A 23,084-nucleotide genomic window follows, 5' to 3' on the forward strand; every position below is an offset into this window, starting at 1 on the left:
CTAATTCATGTGCATCTCAAGTGCATCCTTCACCAGAACTTGATTTTGAAGGCTTTTTTTTTTTTTTTTTTCCCCCCCGATTCTGTGTTTCACTGTAAAATTATCATAAATATAAACTTCGATGCCTAAATTTTGGTACCAAGAAGCTGGCAGATCAGCCACTGAAGTGACTGGAAACAAATATGCACCGATTGGTTCTTATATGTTCAGAAAAATAAAGCTGAGTGATTTCAATGTAATGTTGAACTGTTAAATCAGGATTTTATTCATTAGCCCTCATTAGTAAATAGAATTTCAATAATGATTAACTTAGAGATTTTCACAGCTGTATTGAAACGTTGATGGTAAACGAGCTTTTTGTCAGATCCCAGAACAAGCAAATATGAATTTATTCCAAGAGCTTTTCTTTGATATCATGGAAAGACTTCTTGATTTGAAATATTAACAGTATGATCTGTTAAAAGCATTGCTATCGTGAACAATCAGTTATCAGCAGATCAGAACGTCATCACCGTACGGCTCCTAACCTAAATGTCAAACAAAAAAACGAAGAACCTGACGCAGTTCAAGAAAGAGGAACAGCAAAGGGTTTACATATTAATTTATTCACATACACATGCTCACAAACGGCTATATCTGCACAACAAATCATTTTTTTGCACACAGTTGGGAATGTTCATTATATGTTTATATAATCTTATCGACAAAAACACAAATAATGTAAACTTACACCTTTATGTGATGGGGGGCCGGTGAGCCCATAAAAGAGGAAATATGCGAAAACATACAACAAACTTCTGATCCGTTTAATATCCACGTCTCTGGGTGGATTTTCTTAAGAGGTTTGAATTTGATGCGACTGGAAAAAACCCAACAAATTAACAGCAGCTTTCTGCAAGCAACGACAAAAAAAACATGACGATAAAAGCATTTTCAGTTAATAGCAATATGGTACTAGGAAGTTGAATCAATGACGTTTAAATTTGTCCCTTAATTTCGAAATATAGATGCAACTTTCTTTACCTGGTTTGTTTCTGGAGTCAACGTGTGTTGATCGACAGAAGGTTATAATAAATAAGGACTGATCTCAAACTACTATGATATGTTCACCAGTTTGCACTTAAAAACAGATACCAGAACCACCAACACTTTCCACTCTTGACTGGAGAATACAGATAAACTACAGTACAACCACATGTCGGAAAGGTCTGTCCTCTTCCTGAATGAGGGTAAGGGGAGGGTGGAGGTGCTGAAGGCGGAGGTGATTTACGGACAGAGTTGACCTGGAGGCGAAAAGTGAAGCTTGAGACGAGATGAGCCGCGGCTTGGCGACACAAGCTGTCGAGACCACGAGGGTGAAAGATTGTAGGCGAGGAAAAAGGGAAGGAAAGAAAAAACAAAAAGGAGGAGAGGAGAGAGGCGGACCTGAACGAGCCTTAGTGGCGAGCGGCAGATTCTCTGGGGTAGAACTCAGCCAAGGTGCTCTGAGGAATCCTCTTCAGCATCTCCTTGGGGAAAATTCGCAGCAGCTGCCAGCCGATGTCCAGAGTCTCGTAAACAGTCCTGTTGTCGTACGGGCCTGAGGGAGACCAGGGCCACAGACATTACACACACAGAACCCCATACACCACATCCACTCAAACAGTTCAGAAGGAGGCAAGATGGTGGGTGAGCATGAAACAGTCATACAATTATTTATCAGTTTAGTTTTAAACCCAGATCAAGGGCTGATTTGAACACTTTGAAAGATCTAGAGATCCATGGACTTGGATAAAGTTTAAGGGCAGAAATTTACATGAACATTTTCAAGGTTTCCCCCAGAAAACTTGCTAAGCCCGGTGGTTGGGCGCCAGAGCAGGCATTCATCCAGCGGCCTGTTGTGTTTTTGAGTTAAAAAATGTTAAAAGTTGACAAGAAGTTTGAAAATATCACTTGATAATTATGTGTTAATGGGCTGCACAGTGGAGCAGTTGGTAGCACTGTTGCCTTGCAGCAAAAAGGGTTCGATTCCCGGCCCAGGGTCTTTCTGCATGGAGTTTGCATGTTCTCCCTCTGCATGCGTGGGTTCTCTCCGGGTACTCCGGCTTCCTCCCACAGTCCAAAAACATGACTGTTAGGTAAATTGGTTTTTCTAAAATTCCCCCTAGGTGTGAGTGTGTGTGTGCATGGTTGTGTGTTCAGTCTGTCTCTGTGTTGCCCTGCGCCAGACTGGCGACCTGTCCAGGGTGACCCCGCCTCTCGCCCGGAACGTAGCTGGAGATAGACACCAGCAGCCCTCCTGACCCCACTAGGGACAAGGATGTAAGAAAATGGATGGATGGATGAATTATATGCTATTGAAAGATTGGCAAGATTAATGTCTGAACACCAACTGTAAAGTCTTAAAATGCAAACATTTTTTAAAAGACTTTAAATAAAGCAATGTTTAGCCTGGTGGGGGCACAAGTAAAGCATGGTGACCCGCCAGGCTTATAATACACTTGGGGAAACCCTGATTTTGCTAAACACCAGTAGTCTCTGTTTGTTCTGCCATGACACTGGACAAGTATTTCAAATGCTCTTTTGAAATTTAAAAGTTTTTATTTCCTCATCGTGGGCATAAATGTAAGATTTATTTTTAGCCTCTTGGTTATGTGTTTGAACCAATGATGTGTCTAAGAATAAGAAACGGCTCAACAAGACAGGTCACAATTGCACATACTGACTCTAATAAACAACTAAATTGATAAACAACCTTTAGGCATGTTGTATCCAAAACCCATCCTACTGGACTGATTCTAGTAGGAGGCCTTGACTAGACTCGTTACAGAAATGGGTTCTGATGGTTGAACTGAATATGTAGACTGGCCTTCCTGTCCAATTCCGCTCAGAAAACATTCTCACTTGCAGCACAAACTGGGCTTTCTCCCTTTCACTCGGATTCTTTCCAGTCGATTTCTGACTGGGCCAATCAGTGAACAGAAGGAGAAGTCACGAACGATGACATCGATTTTCTGCGCCGTTTCAGAATTGCTTGTAGTTTTAGCAATGGCAGCGGAGGAAGTGAATGAAGCCGTTCAGTCCTTGTTGGTCACTTTTAAATATTGAATTAACAATAACAGCCGCCTCGTTCAGCTCAGCACTTCTCTCGTCGCAGTGGAAGACTGTTGTTTACAACGCAGGCAATTTCAGGTAAGCTTCAGCGTTAGTGATTGGGTAAAATTGAAAACCTCAATCTGTCCACGCCCCCAGGAAGCAATCATTTCTCAACAGCCAAGAGTCCAGACCCTCTGGACAAAGCAGAGTGTAGTACATGGGTCTGGTTTTTACCAGGCTACTGAATATGTAGTTAAGGGTAAGTTTTTCTTTCCAGCTGCTGTCCAGTACAAGCTTTCAAAGAACCCTACATTTTAGGTGGAGCTGCCAGAAAAATGTCTTTTTACCTATTGTTATATTAAAGTAATAAAAACATCTGGGGGAAAAATTATATATATATTGTATCTGAAACAACTTAATCACAAGTTATTGTTCTTTGTTTCTTACCCTGAGCAATAAAATTCTTCTCAAACTTCTGCAGGAACTCCAGGTAGAGGAGATCATCAGAGGTAAGGGCCTCCTCTCCCACCACAGCCTTCATGGCCTGGACGTCTTTACCGATGGCGTAACAGGCATACTGGAAGCAAACACAGGGACTCATCATGGTCTTGATGATGGCTGCTCACTGGCCACACCTTAAACCAGCAGTGCCTGGAGGGCCGGCATCCTGCGTGTTTTACTTCTCTCCCTGGTTTAACGCACCTGGATCAAATGAACGGCTCATTAGAAGGTCTAAGAAGAACATCGACCTGCTGAGAAGGTCGTTACTACCACCAGGGGAGAAACTGAAACATGCAGGATGTCGGCCCTCCAAGACCGACTTTGGGCACCGCTGCCTTAAACCATTGCCTTGGATGGGATTTGTTACCAGCTGGTTGGACACATCGGCGTGGTCTTTCCTGGTCATCCCTTCACCGATAGCTGACTTCATCAGACGAGACAGCGAGGGCAGCACATTAATGGGTGGGTAGATCTAAAACACACAAGTGTACAGTGTGTAATGAGCAGGCAGGCAGCAGGATCCCTTTGGGGGCCCTGAACAGAGCTGAGCAGGAACATGTAGTAACGATTTTATTCTCTCTCAGAATATAAGCAGTTCATATCCCAGAATGCAGAAGCTCATTTAGAGATGAATGGTTTACTGACCAACGGGGGCGATGAGAGCAGCGCGGCTTCGCTGATGTAAAAATCTATGATTCAAGTCTGTTCTGGATAACTAAGAAAACGTCAGCATTCGTGTTCACCAACTGGAATGTTTCAAACAGATGTGGAACTGGTGGGACTGATTTCCTGTTACGAAATTCCACCTAGCCCAGCCGCAATAAATCAACTAATCCATTAAGGATGAATTAAAACTCAATGATTCCCATTTGCATAATTTATCATTTTTCTCTTTTCTTTCTCTTTCTATCAGAAACTGAATGATAAAAGTCTTCAGTTCAGAATTAATTGCATTTGTTGTTTATTTTGGATATTTAAAATGACTTCCTGTTGCAGTGTTAAATGTTCTTTAGGATTTACAGTAAATCTTATTAATCTTTGACAAAGGGATCTTGCATTATTATGCCATTTCCATTCCATTACTTTAAAATACCGCAGTCTCAAAACAACAATATTATAGTTTATCACAATAATTTATGTGACAATTTATCACCAGCAAAATTTGTCATCTTGACAAGCCTAATCCCAGATAAATACATAAATAAGAAGACTACTACTACACTATATACTACAACTCAGAGCACAACAGGGATTCAGAATTTTGCTTTGTTTTAGGCGACGAAGAGCAAGGCATGTTTATATGAAGAACTTGTGAAATTCTCCCACCTGTCTGTTGTGCAGCTGTCTGTCAACGTAGACCTGGCCCTCTGTGATGTATCCAGTGAGATCAGGAATTGGATGGGTAATGTCTGGGACACAAAAACAAAAGTTCCCACAATTCAAAATGAAAATACAGACAAACCCCAACAAGCCGTATTCAACAAATGTAGTAGAAGAAATATTTGACATAATTAAACAATCGTGATTCCTCGTAGTGCCGGAGAAGGCTGATAAAACCGCAGTCTAAATAAACTAAAAGAGCTACGGGGTGTGTTGTTGCTGCTCACCGTCGTTGGGCATGGTGAGGATGGGGATCTGGGTGATGGAGCCGTTCCTTCCCTCTACTCGGCCGGCACGCTCATAGATGGTGGCCAGGTCGGTGTACATGTAACCGGGGAAACCTCGGCGGCCAGGCACTTCCTCTCGAGCAGCAGAGACCTGACAAAAAAAATAATAATAATGTTATTTTGTCAAAGAACACAAGAAGTCATTACTACTCAGTTAAATGTTCTCTTCAGTGACTTTCTGTCCTCCCATTGGGCTCTGTGCTGGCACTGATTCAGAGTTTCAGATAAAAAATTAAAAAATAAACTTCTGTCAGACAAAGGTAATCCAAAATAAAAAAGGAAAAGTCCATTTCAAATAGTGTCATTTATTAAAGCTGATGTAGGTAACTTTTTTAAATAGAAGCTTTTTTGCATATTTGTTATGCAAAAACAAATATTTGTTAGAAATATCACAAAGTCGTGACTGCACAATATCCTGTCATGTCATAAAAGTACGAAATTGATAACATTCATTCAAAGTTTCTTACTTTGTCGTTTGAGCCAGCAACTATTCCAGATAAATAAGTTGTTTTGGGGTTTTTTTTGGGGGGGGGGCAACATGGATAAACATCCGCTTATCCATGTTGCAAATTCTGCTTTCAGAAGCTCCACGGAAATGACCGAGAGCAAAGCTGACATCAAGTCAAGTGAAATCGGAGCAAGAAGGTAAGAAAATGTGTCCCATTTATCCTTGGATTCAAAGGTTAATGGTGCACTCGTGAACAGTCGACTCAATGCGACAAAAACTCAACCTTCTCATATGAATGAGAATGGAAGTAAGTGATGATGTCCTGGCTTTTTGTATGGACTGAATTACCCACGAAGCTGTCTGGGTATTAGCTGACAATTGCTGCAGCTGTACACGGACCAAGGTTATGGCCAGCCACCACAAAAAGGGAACATGCACGTGCATCATTTAAAGACCTCCATTGTGCAGGAGACGCATTGAGACAGCAAACCGTACGACACGGGAAGGAGGATTCCAGCGGCACAATGGGCCGAGACAAGAGGCTTGAATTCTGCTCGGGTTCCTGAGGATTCATTCGTTTTCCCTCTGTGTGCTCTCAGTCACGTCTTTTGTGTTTAAGTTTTTCAGTTTCGGACCACGTTTGGCTTTTTTTCCCCCCTTGGAAATTCCACAAATTAAACATTTTAGTTTGCTTGCTTGTTTTGTGTGAAAAGAGACAAAGTGTTTTACTGCACAGTTGTTTCTTTATTTTTCCCAGAACACTAAAGAAGAGTGGAAGTACACACCAAAGAAAGTCCACACTCTGTACAAAATAAAACCGTTCGCCAAAGTAGAAGAGCGTACAAACAGAGGAGAAATCCAAGGTTTCTTCTTACTTCAGTAGTTTCACTTACAGAGTCCCAGCTCTGTTGAGCCATCCATTCAGCTCTGGGCAGTGGAATTCTTCATAAATAAAATAGAGCCTATTAAAAATTTTAAAAGCAAAAAAGTGAAGTTCTATGTTTACAACTTTCTTTAATTGCCTCAATAAATTAAATAGCTACTTTTACTGGTACCACTTTATTTGACGGGTGTGCATAAGACTGACATAACAGTGTCATAAACATGACATAACATCTGTTATGCACATGAAGGCGTCTTTATGAATCTCTGAGTGTTATCATGAAGTGTCATACAGTAAATAATGACACTTTTAATGCAAAGTTGGCACTTTTAAATGGTCTTTCACTGCATCTTTTTGAGCAACTTTGCATTAAAAGTGTCCTTATTTACAGAACGACACTTCATGATAACACTCAGACATTCATAAAGATTCCTCCATGTTCATAACAGATGTTATGTCATGTTTATGACACTGTCATGTCAGTCTTATGCACACCCCGTCAAATAAAGTGCTACCCTTTTACTTACTTTCTCCGAGAGCTGTTTGAGAATTTTGAGTAAGGTCTTAGAGCTCATCATGGTGATTGAAAAAAGCAACAGTGAAAGTCACTAATAATTTAATCCAGTTGGCAACACTGTTCACTTAGAAAGGCTCGAACATGCGGTAGGGATCTGGAGAACAGCACCGGCTTGTGTGGATCCTGTTGGACAGACTCCAGTTTGTTCATGTCACTAGTGAGTCCTCTTCCCTCTCCTTATAAAGCACCACAGGGTTCAGTGCTTGGGCCAGTTCCATTTCCAATGCTTTTACTTGCTACACAATGATCACCACACACATGTCAGACGTTGTAGAAATGATTCTAGTACCTCTCTCAGGGCTTCAGCGTAGGAGCTCATGTCAGTGAGGATGACCAGAACGTGTTTCTCACATTGGTAAGCCAGGTACTCTGCCGTGGTCAACGCCAGGCGGGGTGTGATTATGCGCTCAATTCTGGTAGGGAACAGAAAACATATAAAAACACTTAATTTTGCTAAACTAAAGAAAGAAAATAAAATGGCGTGCCGGCGTAAAGCCACCCATGTGGAAGCAGCAGAAAGCAGTAAACGGTTTCTACGTGTATCTTACGTGGGATCGTTAGCCAGGTTGAGGAAAAGGCAGACGTTGTCCATGGAGCCGTTTTCCTCAAAGTCCGACTTAAAGAAGCGAGCGGTTTCCATGTTGACCTGAGACAACACAAGGTCATTAAGAATCTTTTGTTCAGTCATTCTGACCACAACCAATATTCACACATTTTATCAGAAACACTGTTGGGAAGATCAGGTGAAATTTTGATCTCCAAGCATTAAACATCAATGGTATATTATTATTCTGTGCTTCAAGAATAATAATAAAAAAAGAATAATGAAATAAAATTAAAGCTAAAGGGAAATGGTTTCAAAATTAGTGGGTTAACTGGTACAATAAGTATCACGGTTACTTTCTATCAGACAGAGACAGAACTGGGAGTCATTGGTGCAGCATCTTCTCTTCGCTCAGTGATTGTTTTAGTTTATTAAGAAAGTGATGTAATGATGAGTAATGACCAGTTTTCCTGATAAACAAGCCCTGTCAACGGCGGTTCAGACTGCAGTAAACGATGTGATGTAATGTCTAAAAAAAAAAAAAAAAAGAAAAGATTCGATGTAAATATTTCTAACATACCGAACACAGAATCTTATTTGAATTTTTAAACCTTGTGTATGAAGTTTAAAAAAGGCAGTGGCTGCCCCCCATGGCTGCAAGTACATGTTCCCAACTTGATAAATTCTTTGATTTTGCTGATTTATCCTCTTGTTTTACTGTGAAGCAGTTTATCTGATACACAAAAATGAATTCTCTAGCTGGAAGCCCGAAAGACCAACGCTTCAGCAAAAACGCCTCTTCTAAATGTCAAACCTACATTTTCTCATTTGTAGTCATGTACAGTAAACCATCGGATGTGATGAGGTCATTCTTTCATCTGTTTACTTGACTGAAAGGAACCAGAATTAAACACTGATGCAGCCATGTCCCCCCAGTTAAACAGTAAGCAGGGTTTCCCTCAGTGCATTATAAGACTTTCCGATACAAAATTCATCATAAATTTGTGTAAATTTAATGAGTAAAAACAGTCAGATTATTTGGTTGACTAGGCACTGAAGGAAGAGAATGTTATGACGACAGATGTTGAATTATCAAAGCTGAATTAGAGACAGAAAAAAGCCAGAGAACCTGAGCTGTGCAAGAGTGAAAAAAAAAAACTATTAATGCTTTCTGTTTGGTCCCCTCCCACCCACCCTGCAATAAACATATGCAGTGCTGCTACAATATGCATCGTTTTCTTTTGAAAATGCACATCCATGTGCCTCTTCACATGCTACTGCCAGACTAATCCCAATGAAAGGCAGAAGGACAGATCAGCATTTAGCTAGAGAGACACAAACCCTTGTGTGCATGTATGTGTCGGGGAGAGGGTCAAGTTGTCACAAAGGAGGCATTACTGCAGCCAGAAGGAGCAGCTGAGAGGCAGAGAACCTGATACTGCCATGCCTGAAGGTGTGAAAAGACTGTTGAATAAGGAACTTCCCTTCGTGGCTGGAGAATATGCTCACAAGTGCAGAAGTAAAAAGATGAACTTAAAGGTTAAATCCACCTGATGAATAAAAGGGAACACTGGAGAAAGCGGGCAAGGCGTCACCTCAGAGATTAGCAGTGCAAATTCAGGCTGACTTTAGAAACGGGGGGCGATAGGAGAGTGGGGGCCTGTGGCTGGTTACAAACCTGCAGGATTCAGGATGTCATTTGTTTGCTTACCCCCATGGCTGCAAAGACAATGGCAAAGTTCTCGGCGCTGTAATCCATCACGTCCTTGGGCTTCTGCACGAGGCCAGCCTGGCGACAGATCTGAGCAGCGATCTGAAAGGAGAACAGCACACGTAAAGCTACTCTTGTGGTTTTTATGCCAGACAGTTTTCTGGTTGGTTTATGCAACGCATCAAGACTGGCTCCAAGTGATTCACATGAAGCATTATTATTATTATTATGAATAGGCAACAGACAAACAGTCCTAAGAAGATGTAAGTGCAATGGGGAAAAAAAATTAAAAAGCAGATCCAATGCAAAAGAAACAATAACATGGAGCTTAACAAGCCGATTCACTTAGCTCGTCTGTTCGTCCCAAATTCTGTAGAAAACTGGATGGAAGGAAAACTATGAATGAGCCTGTGGTGGGAAGGTCTCACCTCGTTATGAGGCAGCCCAGCAGCAGAGAAGATGGGAATCTTCTGCCCTCTGGCAATGCTGTTCATGCCATCAATGGCAGAGATACCGGTCTGAATCATCTCCTCGGGGTAGATACGGCACTGAGGATTAATGGGCTGACCTGCGATCGAACACAAACGCGCTCAGATTTTAGAAGATGTCTTGTTTTATTCTTTAAAAAGAGAAATCAGCTGTGCTGCCCCAAAGCTGTCTCTGTGCCAGAGGCCCCGTATTTTCCCTCGATGTGTTCCTGCTCATAACGGTACGCAGTGACATGCCAACGTTGCAACACTTCTTTATTTTAAATGCTCAGAAACCAAAAACGAGGCCGTACCCATGATGTCCAAGTAGTCTTCGGCCAGAACGCTGGGACCGCGGTCAATGGGTTTGCCTGAGCCGTTGAACACGCGCCCTGAAAACAAGATTTTATTTTATTTTTTTCCAGTCAACAATTAATCATGTCTTCAGCTGGATAAATGTCTGCCTGATTTATATGGTAGACGAATTCATTACTAAGACAGCAATAAAAAGAAATTTATTAGATTACTCCCTCGGATGTCTGATCTATTCTGTTTTCTGCAAACTCTTAAGATGACTATAAGTACGGGTCTATTGGCTCTCGTCAAACCCACAAGTAGCAAGTACAAATAATTAATTATATATTCAGGGACATGATTACACTTGAGAAACAAAAGCAGGTTTACTTTCTGTTTGCACTCAAATGTATTTAACCTAGCACAGCACTGAGATAATCACATTGATTGAGACATTCAGGAACATCAAATGAAGCCTTTGATTCAGGGTGTATTTTGTTCAGTTTACCAAGGAGTCAGATGATTCAAGTAAATTAGCACAGAGGAGGTGAAAATGAAAAAAAAACATGAAAAAAAGGCATATAATAGCATAGGTGTCTATAAATAATAATAATTAAAAAAAAAAAACAGTTAAATCGGGAGTCGAAATGTTGTCTGAGGTCTAATAACTAAATCTGAAGGAAGTGTGGGATTTGTACCCAACATGTCTTCTGACACCGGGGTGCGCAGGATGTCACCAGTGAACTCGCAGGCTGTCTTCTTGGCATCGATGCCTGACGTCCCCTCAAACACCTGCAGCGACACAAACACAGACAGAACGTGCCGCAGCTGAAAACACTCTCCGTACTGCACTAGAAATACCACCGCTGTTCACCAACAGACTGGCTGCATGACCTTATGAGTGATGGTCACGGAAATTAGTCTAAAATTCACACGGCTCATAATTTTAGGTATATCTGAGGTCTCGTTTTGTGGCTGCTGCAACTCTGCAAACATTTAACCCACATTAGCCAAAGCCGTCTCTCCTGCATGTGGAAAAAGAAATCGGATGATGCAAACAAACAAAGAAAGTAATTACCAGACACACAAGTGGAAAAGCACAGTGAATAAACACCATTGTAATATCATTGAATGTTCAAGGCAAATAGCTTTTTGTTGCTTCCTGCAAACATGCATCATCTGGCTTTTTTTCTTTCTTTTTTTTCCTTTTTTAAGTTTTCAAACATTTCCATGGTATTCAATCAATAATAGATTATCTGGTGTGGTCAGGAAACGCACAGAGGATTCCAATAGAAAAGTTGCTTCCTTCTCAAAGTGTTTGAGAAGAATGCTTGAACTGTGTTATAAAGGAGATCATGCCTCAATTTACCCGACTTCAACCAAAGTGAAAGCTGAAAGCTGAGGTTGTGGAGTTTCTGGAAACATCTGGTCCCATAATCCAGGTTCAGGTACTTTGATGAAGTAGAAGGAAAAAAAAGGCACATTTTTTCTCTGTTCAGGAAGGACAAAGTAGACAACACCCTATTTACAATAATAAGAGGTGCAACTTTTAACAAAATTAACCTGCAAGTAAAATAACCTGACAGTTCAAATCACCCAGCCTTGTTCTTCCGTAAAACCTGCCATAAATAATTATTCAAGGAATTCCTAACCTAAAAAAGACGTTGACTCAATGATAGTTTCTTTCCACCATCTTTCATTTGTGGCACAAGAGCTTAAGAAGACCGAGAGCGAAACAGTCCTGAGTTTCTATTGGTCGATTATTCTGGTCCTGCAGAGATCGTCCTCCGTTTCTCACCTGAACAACTGCCTTGCTGCCGATAACCTCCAAGACCTGGCCACTCCTCTTGGTGCCATCTGGGAGGGTCAGATGAACAATCTCAGCGTACCTGGGGAACTAACACACAGAGGGGGGTTACACTTTTCAACTAAAGATGCTACAACTTTTCAACTAAAAATCCCAGCCTAAAGTCAGGACATGACCTCCAAGTTACAGAAAGTGATCATTTCCAGTAGCCTCACCTTCACATTGTCCAGGATCACAAGAGGTCCGTTTACCCCAGACACAGTGGAATAGGCTGAAACACAAGACATTAATGCATTTATTTAGCACACATAAATGAAACGAATGAAAACAACTCAACGAATCAAGAGCCAGAGAACCACATTAAATGTTTTCCAGGTTTCACAAATAGAGCAAATGTTGGTTCAACAGAACGTCGAATGAACATAGAACCTCATATTTTTCACAATTAATAAAAGAAAATCTCCCTTGTAAAAATAGAACTCAACGCACAAAAAATGTCTCAAAGAAATCTTCAAACAGTAAACCCATGTGCATACTTTCATGATGATCAGGACCAATGTTAATTAATATTTCCTAACTTTGTCCCAAAGATCTTCGCTGAAGTACATTTTCGTACTGCATTGATTTTATGAAGAGCTCTCATTTTCCATTTGCAAAACAAAAACACACTTACTGTGTGTTTTACAAACGCTGTTATTTGCCGTTTGCGATTGGACTTTGGTTAAGGTGCACTTCTAACCTAAGTATAGATGAATAGTTTAAAACAATCTGTGATACATTTGTGATGGAACGAATCACTTTCTCAATCAGACTTCGGCAATCTAAATTCAAAGACATCTGGAAGAGATGGAAATGCCCTTCTTTTGTTTCGGTCTCCTTTTATTTTTCCTCTCTCTCTCTCTGCGAAATAAATATAAAAAACGATTGTGCATTAAAGGTTTGAAAACGGGGAAGGAATGCCAATGAACACAAATAATTCTAGCCATTTCAAATGTTCATTTCCAGGTTGGATTTCTGACTGCTTGCTAGAATCCTTTTTACTGAATTTGTAATGACAATGGAAAACCACACCAAGTCACTGACTCCCAGGTTTTGTGGTTTTAAATTTTTAATAACAATGTAGATCCAAACAACTAAAGGCATCTAAAACATAATTTGTGCCTAAATTTAGCCTCTGTTTGTTGTAAATGACTCCTGATTTTTGCATAGATAGACATTCTGTAAATTGTCCTTAGCATACTTGTGTTGTATCCATTCCATAAATAATAAAAAGAAAACAAAGTGTCACTTATAGTCACGGCTTATCCATGTTTATCCTCTTCATGACACGATCTTTGACTGATGTGACTCATAGCCCAAGTAATATGGTACCTTTAAAACCAAATTTAACACTTTTATGTGTTCTATCAGGTTGAGGTCAGGACTCTGTACTGGTCAGTGAAGTTCATCCACACCAGACTCTACCATCCATGTCTTTATGGACCTTGCTTTGTGGACAGCCATGTTGGAAGAGGAGGGACCAGCTACAAACTGTTCCCACAAAGTTGGGAGCATGGAATTGTCCAAAATGTCTTGGTATGATGAAGGACTCAGAGATCCTTTCACTGGAACGAAGGGGTCAAGCCCAACTCTTGAATAACAAGCCCACACCATAATCCTCCCTCCACCAAACTTTACACTTGGCACAATGTAGTCAGACAAGTACTGGCTGCATTGTGTCTCCGGGCAACCGCCAAACCCAGACTGGTATATCAGATTGCCGGATAGAGAAGCGCGATTCATCGTTCCAGAGAAGAGAGTCCAGTGGCGGTGTGCTGTACACCACCGCATCCGACACATTGCACTTGGTGATGTATGGCTTGGATGCAGCTGGTCACCATGGAAACCCATTCCAAGCTCTCTGTACTCTGTTCTTGAGCTCATCTGAAGGCCACATGAAGTTTGGAGGTCTGCAGTGATCGACTCTGCAGAAATTTGGCGACCTCTATGCGCTTCAGTATCCACTGACCTCGCTCTGTCAGTTTACGTGGCCTAACACTTCCCGGATGAGTTGCTGTCGTTTCCGAACACTTCCATTTTCTTATAACACAGTTGACTGTGGAATATTTAGGAGCGAGGAAATTTCACGACTGGATTTGTTTCTCAGGTGGCGTCCTATCACCGTTACACGCTGGAATTCACTGAGCTCCAGAGAGCGAGCCACTCTTTCACAAATGTTTGTAGAAACCAGTCTGCATGCCGAGGTGCTTATTTTATACACCTGTGGCCATGGAAGTGACTGGAACACCTGATTCTGATCATTTGGATGGATGAGCAAATACTTTTGGCAATACAGTGTACATCACAAGCAAACGTTAGCAATTGGATACAATTTAAAACCTCAGAGTGCACACCTCCAGGAAACAATCATTTAGCAATAACCACGAGACAATAACCTGTGAACAATGGGCTCATGTTTACAAGGGTATAATGGCCCTAAATATGCCAATTTTGACTTTTCACCATTTAATACTTTCTAAAGAGCCACAGACACCCCAAGTTACCTGTAATCAAGGAGGCTCCTATACAAGCGATAAAAAAATACTTCCTGGAGTAAGTATGGCTGCTGGTCTTCACTAGAGCACTCTTCACTCGTTCTTCACAGAATGAGTCAGTGCTTTTGGAAACTCTATCCAGATAGATTAAGGTAGGATAAGAAGAAAATCTCTGCCTAATCCTCACGATTTTGTGAAACAGCCGACCTCCCCAGTCTAGTGCTGTCCTTATACAGTTTCTACTTTCATTTGAGAAAAAAAAAAGCAATAGTTCAAGGTACCCACTTATATGTATTGTAGCGATTAAGTACATGGTTTGCTCTTTAATTTTACAAGGTAACGAGTGCTCAATGGACTATATGTTCATGGGGTGTGAAGGAGCAACATTGCTCATTAGGTTTGGAAAACTTTCTCCACCCCTCTTTTGCTATTTCTGCTCAAGTGCAGCGGTTCTCTGGTTTGGCATGCAACAGCAGTGTGGGTCACCCTGCAGCCTGTTCAGCTGCCAGAGCCCTTTGTGTACAAAGATGTTAATTGGTTCTAATCCGCCACTAGAAGCTGTTTTGGTAGCCTGACCTCGCACCCCGAAGGACATCTTGGTGCGAAATACTAAAGAGCCCATTCAAGTGGCAAAGAAAAGAGGCACAGAGCATTCCAACACAATTCAATTTCCCCATTGAAAGCAAGAGAGACTCAAAGGGAGAAGGGAAAAGGGGGAAGAGGTGCTGGGATGAAGATGGGAGCGCATCATCATTCTGGCAATCAATGCACAGCACAAAGCAGTGGCTGCTGTGATGTGCAGCTTCACAATCACATCTTAGCCTCTACTTCAAGGGATTCCCACAGTTGAACTGGACATGGGAATGCTTGCTGCCTAAAAGCTGCGGGGCCTCATCACTGCTGCAAATGAACACATGCAGACAGCGAGAAGCACGGGGGACAAACGAGCAATAACTGGGATCCACATGTTACTTTTCATTTCAAGCCAGAATTTCCTCTTAAAGCTGAGACAACAACAAACAAAATGCCCCAGACAGCCTCAAACTCAGGATCACTCATTTCTCTCTTTTTACATGGTCATGTTGGTTCTTTAATTTTCAGTTTAAGTTATAGTGGGACCGATTCTTCAAAGAGTCGTTTAAGTTAAGTTGCAATTTTAGCTACAAAAGCTGCCTCTGAAAATCGATCTCTCCTACAGCGGAGATCTATTTGACATTGAACGCTGGAACCAAAAGACATTTTAAATATCCGAAATAAATTAGCAAAATAACAGAAACAGCAAATAAAATTAATTACAAAGTCTCTGTAACCAAAAAAGGGCTAATTGAAACTAAAGCGCCAGACTGAACACTTTATCATCTCATTTTTGGTAGGAAGAGAAAGGGGGAAAAAAGAGAGAAACAATAAATCATGCAAGTGGAAATAATTGAGCTTGTTTTAATTTATCGTGCGATTGATTTATTGCTTATTGCGACAGGCCGAACAAAGATCACCGCATTGTTATCATTGAAGGAATCGCATCAGATAAGTCCCATGGTTGGGGGCTGACGTAGCAGATCTGATTGGGGATTTGTGAATTTCAAAATATAGCCGTACTTCCCCAAACACACCGGCCAATTTTTTTTTTAAGATGAGGAATATGGGGAAGTGAATCATGAGCAGTCGCACCATTCACGAGGTCTGGTGTCTCTTCATGCTATAGACAGAAATAGTGTCAAAGCCCAAGCTCACATTTTAATGTCCTTTCAGAAAAAGAATAAAGGCATCCGCCCACTGGACTCTTTTTTTTTCCACTGACAAGCTAGCTGCTTAAGCCTTATTAGAATGTGAATTGCAGAGGTGTTTCAACACTGATTTTATAGAAATTACTTTCATAATGACAGATGAAACATTTGTTTACCATGACTACATTATTACCAATAATTAAATCTTCACAAAGAAGTATAGTGCCTTGCTCGTTTCCTTTTCATAGCGCTAAATGACAGAATGCAACACTAAAACAAAGACGAGCCATTTCGCCTGCTAATAGCTTTTGTCCCATTTGACATGAGAGAGACAAAGGCCTCTTAAAAGAAAAGACAAGGTCTGATGAGAAGTCTCCTTATTTGTTTATTTTCCAGCTCCGTCTCGACAAGGCTTTTCACTGGCTTCATGCATTAGACTGTTCACAAATTAATACAATAGTGAAAAAGCACCTTAACACTGTGATCTTATAGGCCGGTGCTTTGCTAGAGTAAAACGCACAGCTGTCATACCTCCATTCTGCACCCAACAAGTAACAGTGAAGAGTTGCACAAAATGGGAAAGAAGGTTTGGGGTTATTAAAACCAAGCAGAGACATGGTCATGTCAGTGCTGAAAATATGCAACATGCAGATCAAAGGAAAGTAATGTGATGTAAAACAACTAGGGATTTTTTTTATTATTATTTTCACTGAATTCCCATGCAAAATAAACATCCATCCATATATTATCTTATAATATGGTGCTGGTGCCTATCTCCAGCAGTCAACAGGCGAGAGGTGGGGTCGCCCTGGACAGGTCGCCAGTCCATCGCAGGGCAACACAGACACAGACAGGACTAACAACCATGCACACTCACACTCACACACACACACACACACACACGAGGAGAATTTATAGAGATCAATCAACCTGCCAGTCATGTTTTTTGGACTGTGGGAGGAAGCCGGAGTACCCAGAGAGAACCCACGCATGCACAGGGAGAATATGCAAACTCCCCGCAGAAAGACTCTGGGCTGGAAATCAAACCCAGGACCTTCTTGCTCCAAGGCAACAGTGCTCCACAATAAACATTAATATGTAAAATTGAAATGGAGGGTTTTTCAGTGTTTTTTAAGTGTATGTGTGTGCTAGCTCTGAGATGGAAGGGTAATATGTTCAAATTCAAAAATACTTTATTAATCCCAAAGGGAAATTAAATGTTTTTGTAACTCATTAATTTGGATTCTTCAAAGAGTTATTCAAAATGGTGGTGGCTGTTTGGTGCAGCAGTCTGTACTGCACTGAATCTGAAGAAACCTCTGACTGAAGATGCGCTGCCTTCCCAAGAAAGTCTCGTGAAGAGGGTTCTCCATAATTTTCGCAATTCTATGAAGAATCCTTTGCATAATCATCTCTTTTGACAGGGTTTGAACTTTTCTGCAGAGCTGGACTAAATGCAGAACCGCTGGCTCTAATATAACATGGCAGCTTTTGATGGTTTGGCTCTATGAAGAGAGAATACATATTCAGACTCTTCCGTCTGACTGCAGCTTACGTTTATGTCAGAGCAATCAAGCAAATATCAAAGAAGAGAATCATTTGCAGGCTGACAACGTCGAACATCTAATGCGGAAGGAAGTAGAACGTCACGTTATCAAAATACAAGGGAGTGTTTTATGCCGACTATTCATGCCTTTATGTTGGTAGGACTAGGCCAGCAATAATAATAGTAATAATAATAATAACAATAATGCATTTTTAGTTTTGAATGTTCTTAGTTGTCTGTCAACGGAACCTAGTTCTTAGAAAGCGCCTGGATTTTTTTTCCCACAACAAGCACGTGATCGAGTCACATGACGGACCATCCGCCTGTCACCTGATTTATTAATCATGCTAGCGTCCTGAAATTTCAGCCCAGAAGTGGACCCAGCTAGTCGCTGTGTGCACACAGGGACAGATGTTGTTGATGATGGGACAGATCGGCAACATCTGGTGGACCAGATGTTGCCGATGTAGGTTTTCGTTCAACAAAAGTCTGTTCGGTGCCTCATTCGTGAAGTCAGCTGACTAACACAGCTAGCTAATCCTCTGTCCTGGCAGCTAACAGTTGGACTGGGCACGTCGTGCTGAGATCAACAACTAACACTTTTACATGCGTCCCTGACTCCAGTTCAAGGTGCATATCTGTGAAAACCCCAATAAGGTTAATTTAACGTCACTCAGTTCTTATTTTAAGAGGAATCACTGACCAATGAGCTTACTCGGTACAGTCGCTACTTGTCATCAATGACGGCAATCACTACGAGGTTTAATGCAAAATGTAACAAACGCTCCTTGAGCAGTACCATCAGGAAAAGATCAACTCATTCCTCATGTAAATACTTAGCAATTAGTGTAGAAGTATTTATACTTCTATCATATTCGAAATAAAAAAATTAGCTTCATAACTTCTTAGCTCTTGGTACGGTGACAATGCTGAAACTAAAACAAAAAACAAAAAAAACAAACAATTTTCCCAATCAATAACAGAACATAAGTCGATATTAAACAGATTTCCGCAGCCCACTGTGCCAGGTTACAGCAGAACTAAATGTCGACCAACAAAGTCACAGCTCCTTTAGCTAGCACCGTTACACGATTCATGTAACCGGAATGGGTTTTAAATCTGTGGTCTAAACACTCATGAACTGCACATTGGCAGGAAGGGCTCCCCATAAAAAGCTCGCGTCGTTCACGTATTAAAATAACATATTTTATATTTCTCCGTCGTAGCTGTACCACGAACAGCAGGCAACAAGCAACAGCTGCAGCTATCTGTAGCAGTTAGCAGCTAACAGTGTAGCATCGTACTTAGCCTCGGATGGGAGATGTAGTTCCTCGTCACAGCCTGTGTGTGTGTCCTGGCAGCTGCTCCAAGGCTGTTCACATCCATTGCTCGATTTGCCACCAGTGTTGCCATTAGGATAGCTGAAGAAGTCTTTCGGTGCTTAATGTGCTGATACCGAGTACCAGAAATGACAGTAGAGGGCAGGTCATATGACAGTCACGAACCGGAAGTCCTACGGTGAAAGCGCGCATGTGCAAACAGTAAAAACATCAACTTGACCCGGAGCGTGATTTCCCTCATCTTATCTCGTGAAACAAGCTTTGAATTATTGCAAAGTTAATTTTTAAAAAGTATTTTTAAAATTATGTTTTTTCTTTCAATGTTTCAAATGTAGCTTACTTCTCTTTCCAGTTGCCTTATAATGCGACCTGTATGTAGATCCATTCAATAAATTAGAATATTACTGAAAAGCTAATTTATTCCAGGAACTTTATCACACTACATAGATTGATTACACTCGGGTTGGTTGGTTGCAACGACCTCTGCAGGTCATGACCTCATTTCAGTCTAAAGTTTGATTGTTCTTATTGTCATTCCTCACAAACTTAAAGGTAGTTCGTATAAACATGTCAGGATTGAGCTTTATGTCCCACAGCTGTCTTAATTTTGAAGTAATAATATTCATTTTTTATAGGAAATCAGTGCAGACATGTACTTATTATAGAAAAGCAAAACAGAGCCAAAAAGAAATGGCATAAGTGTTCCAATAATATACATGACATAGATGAATATTTCTGATTGTTTCTTTACCCTCATCTGCCCTCATCAGCCAGGCAGATGAGAGTTCAGGTACGGAGAGGCTGTGAGAGACTGCGACCACTCCCCTCAAAACACACTATTATATTCAACACATCTTTGTCCCACTGAGGATGCTGTGGAGTGATAGGTAAAATGCCTTGGCTGCACACATTTTCTCCCTAGAAGCTCTTGAGTTGTCATTTTCTTGTTTTTTTTAAGCCTTGATCCAGTCTCATTTGTCACAGCATGTCTTGAACAATAGCTTTTAAGTTACAGTTTGAAAACAATTTTGGACCAATTCTTTACACCCAGCACGCTGCATATTGTGCTGAGATCCCTGAAAATAAAATAATAATAAAAAAACCCACTACAGACTGAAGTAGTAAGCACTGCCGTGGTGAGTCTGACTGTGGGCCCTAGAGAGCTCATTCAAATGTTTTAGGCTGCAGGGGGAAAAAATTGCATATTAATGCAAGTGAAGGGCTCTTGCCGACAGGAGCGTTGCCCTCATTTAACAAATACATATTTTTTCAACTGCGTCTTTTCCAGTGAGTTCAGCGGCTCCCAAACTCCTCGTGTGGATCCATATTTGAAGACAGGATGGCATGTTATTCATGCAGTTGGTAAGCATGTCTGCTTCTGCATTCACAAGTTGTCTAGCAATTAAAAGACAAAATTTCAGATCTCCAAGGTACCCCCAGCTGATGACTGCAAACCAAACCCAAATCATCAGCCCTTCTTCAGCTGACAGCAGGACTTTCTTCGATATGCTTCACAGAATATGGTGCTGTGTGTTGTGGCCACTCATTTACAACTTTGTTCCCTTTTGTCCAAATGAAATTTCCAGAAATATTTTTTGATTAATTCTCATGCAGCTTTGCAACCGAAGGCACCTGAAATGCAAACCTTTGATATCTTGTTCAAATAATAATGATTGAATAAAAAAACAAAACAACAGGCATTTTCTGGGATTCAAATAAAGAAAATGCTTCATAAATGAGATTGCTGTTATTTATGAAGCAAATAAAACCTACCTTTGCTGTTCTATGTGCAAAACCGCAAGAAGAAGCAACGTTGACATAAAGTACACTTCATAAAATAAATAGAACATACGCAGTATCAAACAAAGTCCAAAGAAGTTTTTACTGAAGAAAACATCAGTAAGAAGATTTTTTTTTCTCAGCTTTCTATTTCTAAATGTTTCTTGTTGAGAGGTTTGACTTACTTCAGCATTCTGAGGTTAGAAGCTCTTTTTCAGTCAATGTGATTCAAGACTAATGAGTCTGTGTCGTGGAGAAACTGATATCCAGGCTGAGAGTGGTCCGACTTAGCGAAACAAATTATTTAATTCAGCTCAAGTATATAATGCTAACATTAAGACACCCTACAAGTCAAATATCCCTCAAAATATTTAATATGTTTTAACATGTTAGTTTAGGATTCTTTTTAGAGAATACTCTAAAAGGAATACAGTTTTTACAGTAATCTCTAAAAAGTGTATTTTTAGAGTGCACTTCTCTCAAAAAGTGTTCAAAAAGGTTTCCTTGCCAAAATCCCTGGTAAAAAAAAAAGAGATCATTTATTAGTTTTCTTCTGTATTTGAAGTAAACTAAATGATTTGAGTAGGACTGACTTCAATTTGTAATTTTAAACACTCTTAAACACATCTTGTTGGATGGACTTAATAAATGTACTTGTAAAAATATTAATAAATAATGGTATTTTTAGTGGAATACAAGTTTTGGCTACATTACCCTTCTCTGTAATGCAACCTTAGTTGTGGTGGGGATGTGTTGCCCACAAGGAAGCTTAGATACTCACACACACATTCATGACATCGCATTTCATCTCCTTGTGGCTTCAGGCAATTTTACCTTCCTGTGACGTCTTCATATAATTACGTCCCTTTCAATGCAACTTTTTATCACAGACTGTCTTTATACAAGGAGCTTGTGCACCAAGCAAGCACAAAAAAAACAACAAAAAAAAAACAACATTCGTCGAGTTTGGGTGTGTGATATTGCAGACATGCATGTTTCAGTGGCCGGTACTCTGGCTGGGTATTTTGTCTTTTAGAGAGAGAGTAAAACAGAAAGAATCAAGTGTATTATCTCTCAGTTGTGCAAAAGTAAAAAAAAAAAGGTAACTGCAAAAATTCTTCCATTTGCAAAGCATCTACAAACAGAAATAAAAAGAAAAACACTTTGACTATAATGACTATGATGGAGCAACTCCAACAAACAGCAGTTTTCCATAATTAAATTAGAATCCAACATAGAATCCGATCATAAAGACTGATTCAAATTCAGATGTACATTTCTTTTGACGCCACACCGTCAAAGTCAGTTTATAATGCCGACTGCTGAAAAGCCGCTTATTCAAAGACTTGAATGTGGCTACAGCTTCCCTTCTCAGAACCAGAATGATTCGCTTTTGCTTCACTTTCTCCTCCTCCAATTTTCTCTTAGGTTAATAATTTCCAATCTAGATTTTTGAATACATTTATTCATTTTCTCTCGTCAGATGTTATTCAAGATGTAAAACACCGAAACAAAAGTCAGACCTAAATTGCTCACTGATTACAGGGTTTTTTCCAGTCCCGTTTTGAGTTTTGTGAGCATTCTATTCTGTTTGTGAAGAGGAGAAAGTTTGTGAAATCAATCAATCAAATTTTATCTGTGTAGTACTTTTCAGCAACAAGGCATTTCAAAGTGCTTTACATCACAAAAGCACAAAAAACACAAAGTCATGTGACATAGAATCAACAATCAAAACGTTACATTTAATCAAGTGCCATCGTTAAATTATTAATCGATTATGCTTCAAAGGCAACTTTAAACAGCAGGGGTTTTAGTCTAGATTTAAAGGAACTCTGTTTCAGCAGTTTAGCAGTTTTCTGGAAGGTTGTGGAAAGGCTAAAGTCTGGGACGGTTATGATTATTACCTGGAGGTCTGGGTTTCATTTGTGCTTAGACCACTTCCTTACTACTTATGTTTGTCTTCCCTATTACCGCTTATCAGACCTTGGAATATTCAGTTTTATTAGTATTGCTTTACAGGTCTTGCCTTATATATTTGTTGTTTTTACTTAAATTATTAGTTTATTCTTCCTTCTGTTTCTTGTATTTTTGTATTTATTCACCTTAGATTATTTGTCAGGCTTTTAACTTTGGCTTTAGATGCTCGGAGTTCCTGTTCAGTGACTTCTGTGTTCATTTTTATCTTCC

General features: G+C 40.3%; 1 protein-coding gene across 2 annotated transcripts; it reads right to left on the reverse strand.

The window, feature by feature from the left end:
• Positions 1 to 584: 584 nt before the first annotated feature.
• Positions 585 to 19,296, reverse strand: LOC102233783 (V-type proton ATPase subunit B, brain isoform). Of its 2 annotated transcripts, XM_023327733.1 has the most exons (15): positions 19,083 to 19,296; positions 12,190 to 12,245; positions 11,966 to 12,064; positions 10,866 to 10,959; positions 10,188 to 10,265; positions 9,835 to 9,974; positions 9,407 to 9,508; positions 7,700 to 7,797; positions 7,441 to 7,564; positions 5,184 to 5,334; positions 4,903 to 4,985; positions 3,944 to 4,048; positions 3,523 to 3,652; positions 1,426 to 1,579; positions 585 to 1,283 (listed from the first exon to the last, which is right to left on the reverse strand). In XM_023327733.1, the coding sequence occupies exons 1-14, from the start codon at positions 19,189 to 19,191 to the stop codon at positions 1,437 to 1,439; spliced, it is 1,512 nt and encodes a 503-aa protein (XP_023183501.1). In that variant the 5' UTR covers positions 19,192 to 19,296; the 3' UTR covers positions 585 to 1,283; positions 1,426 to 1,436. The 2 variants fall into 2 exon arrangements, with proteins under 2 accessions (XP_023183501.1, XP_005808875.1); XM_005808818.2 differs by having other exon boundaries at positions 585 to 1,579.
• Positions 19,297 to 23,084: the final 3,788 nt, after the last annotated feature.

The sequence above is a fragment of the Xiphophorus maculatus genome, chromosome 22 (assembly GCF_002775205.1).
Source record: "Xiphophorus maculatus strain JP 163 A chromosome 22, X_maculatus-5.0-male, whole genome shotgun sequence".
Taxonomy (NCBI): Eukaryota; Metazoa; Chordata; class Actinopteri; order Cyprinodontiformes; family Poeciliidae; genus Xiphophorus; species Xiphophorus maculatus.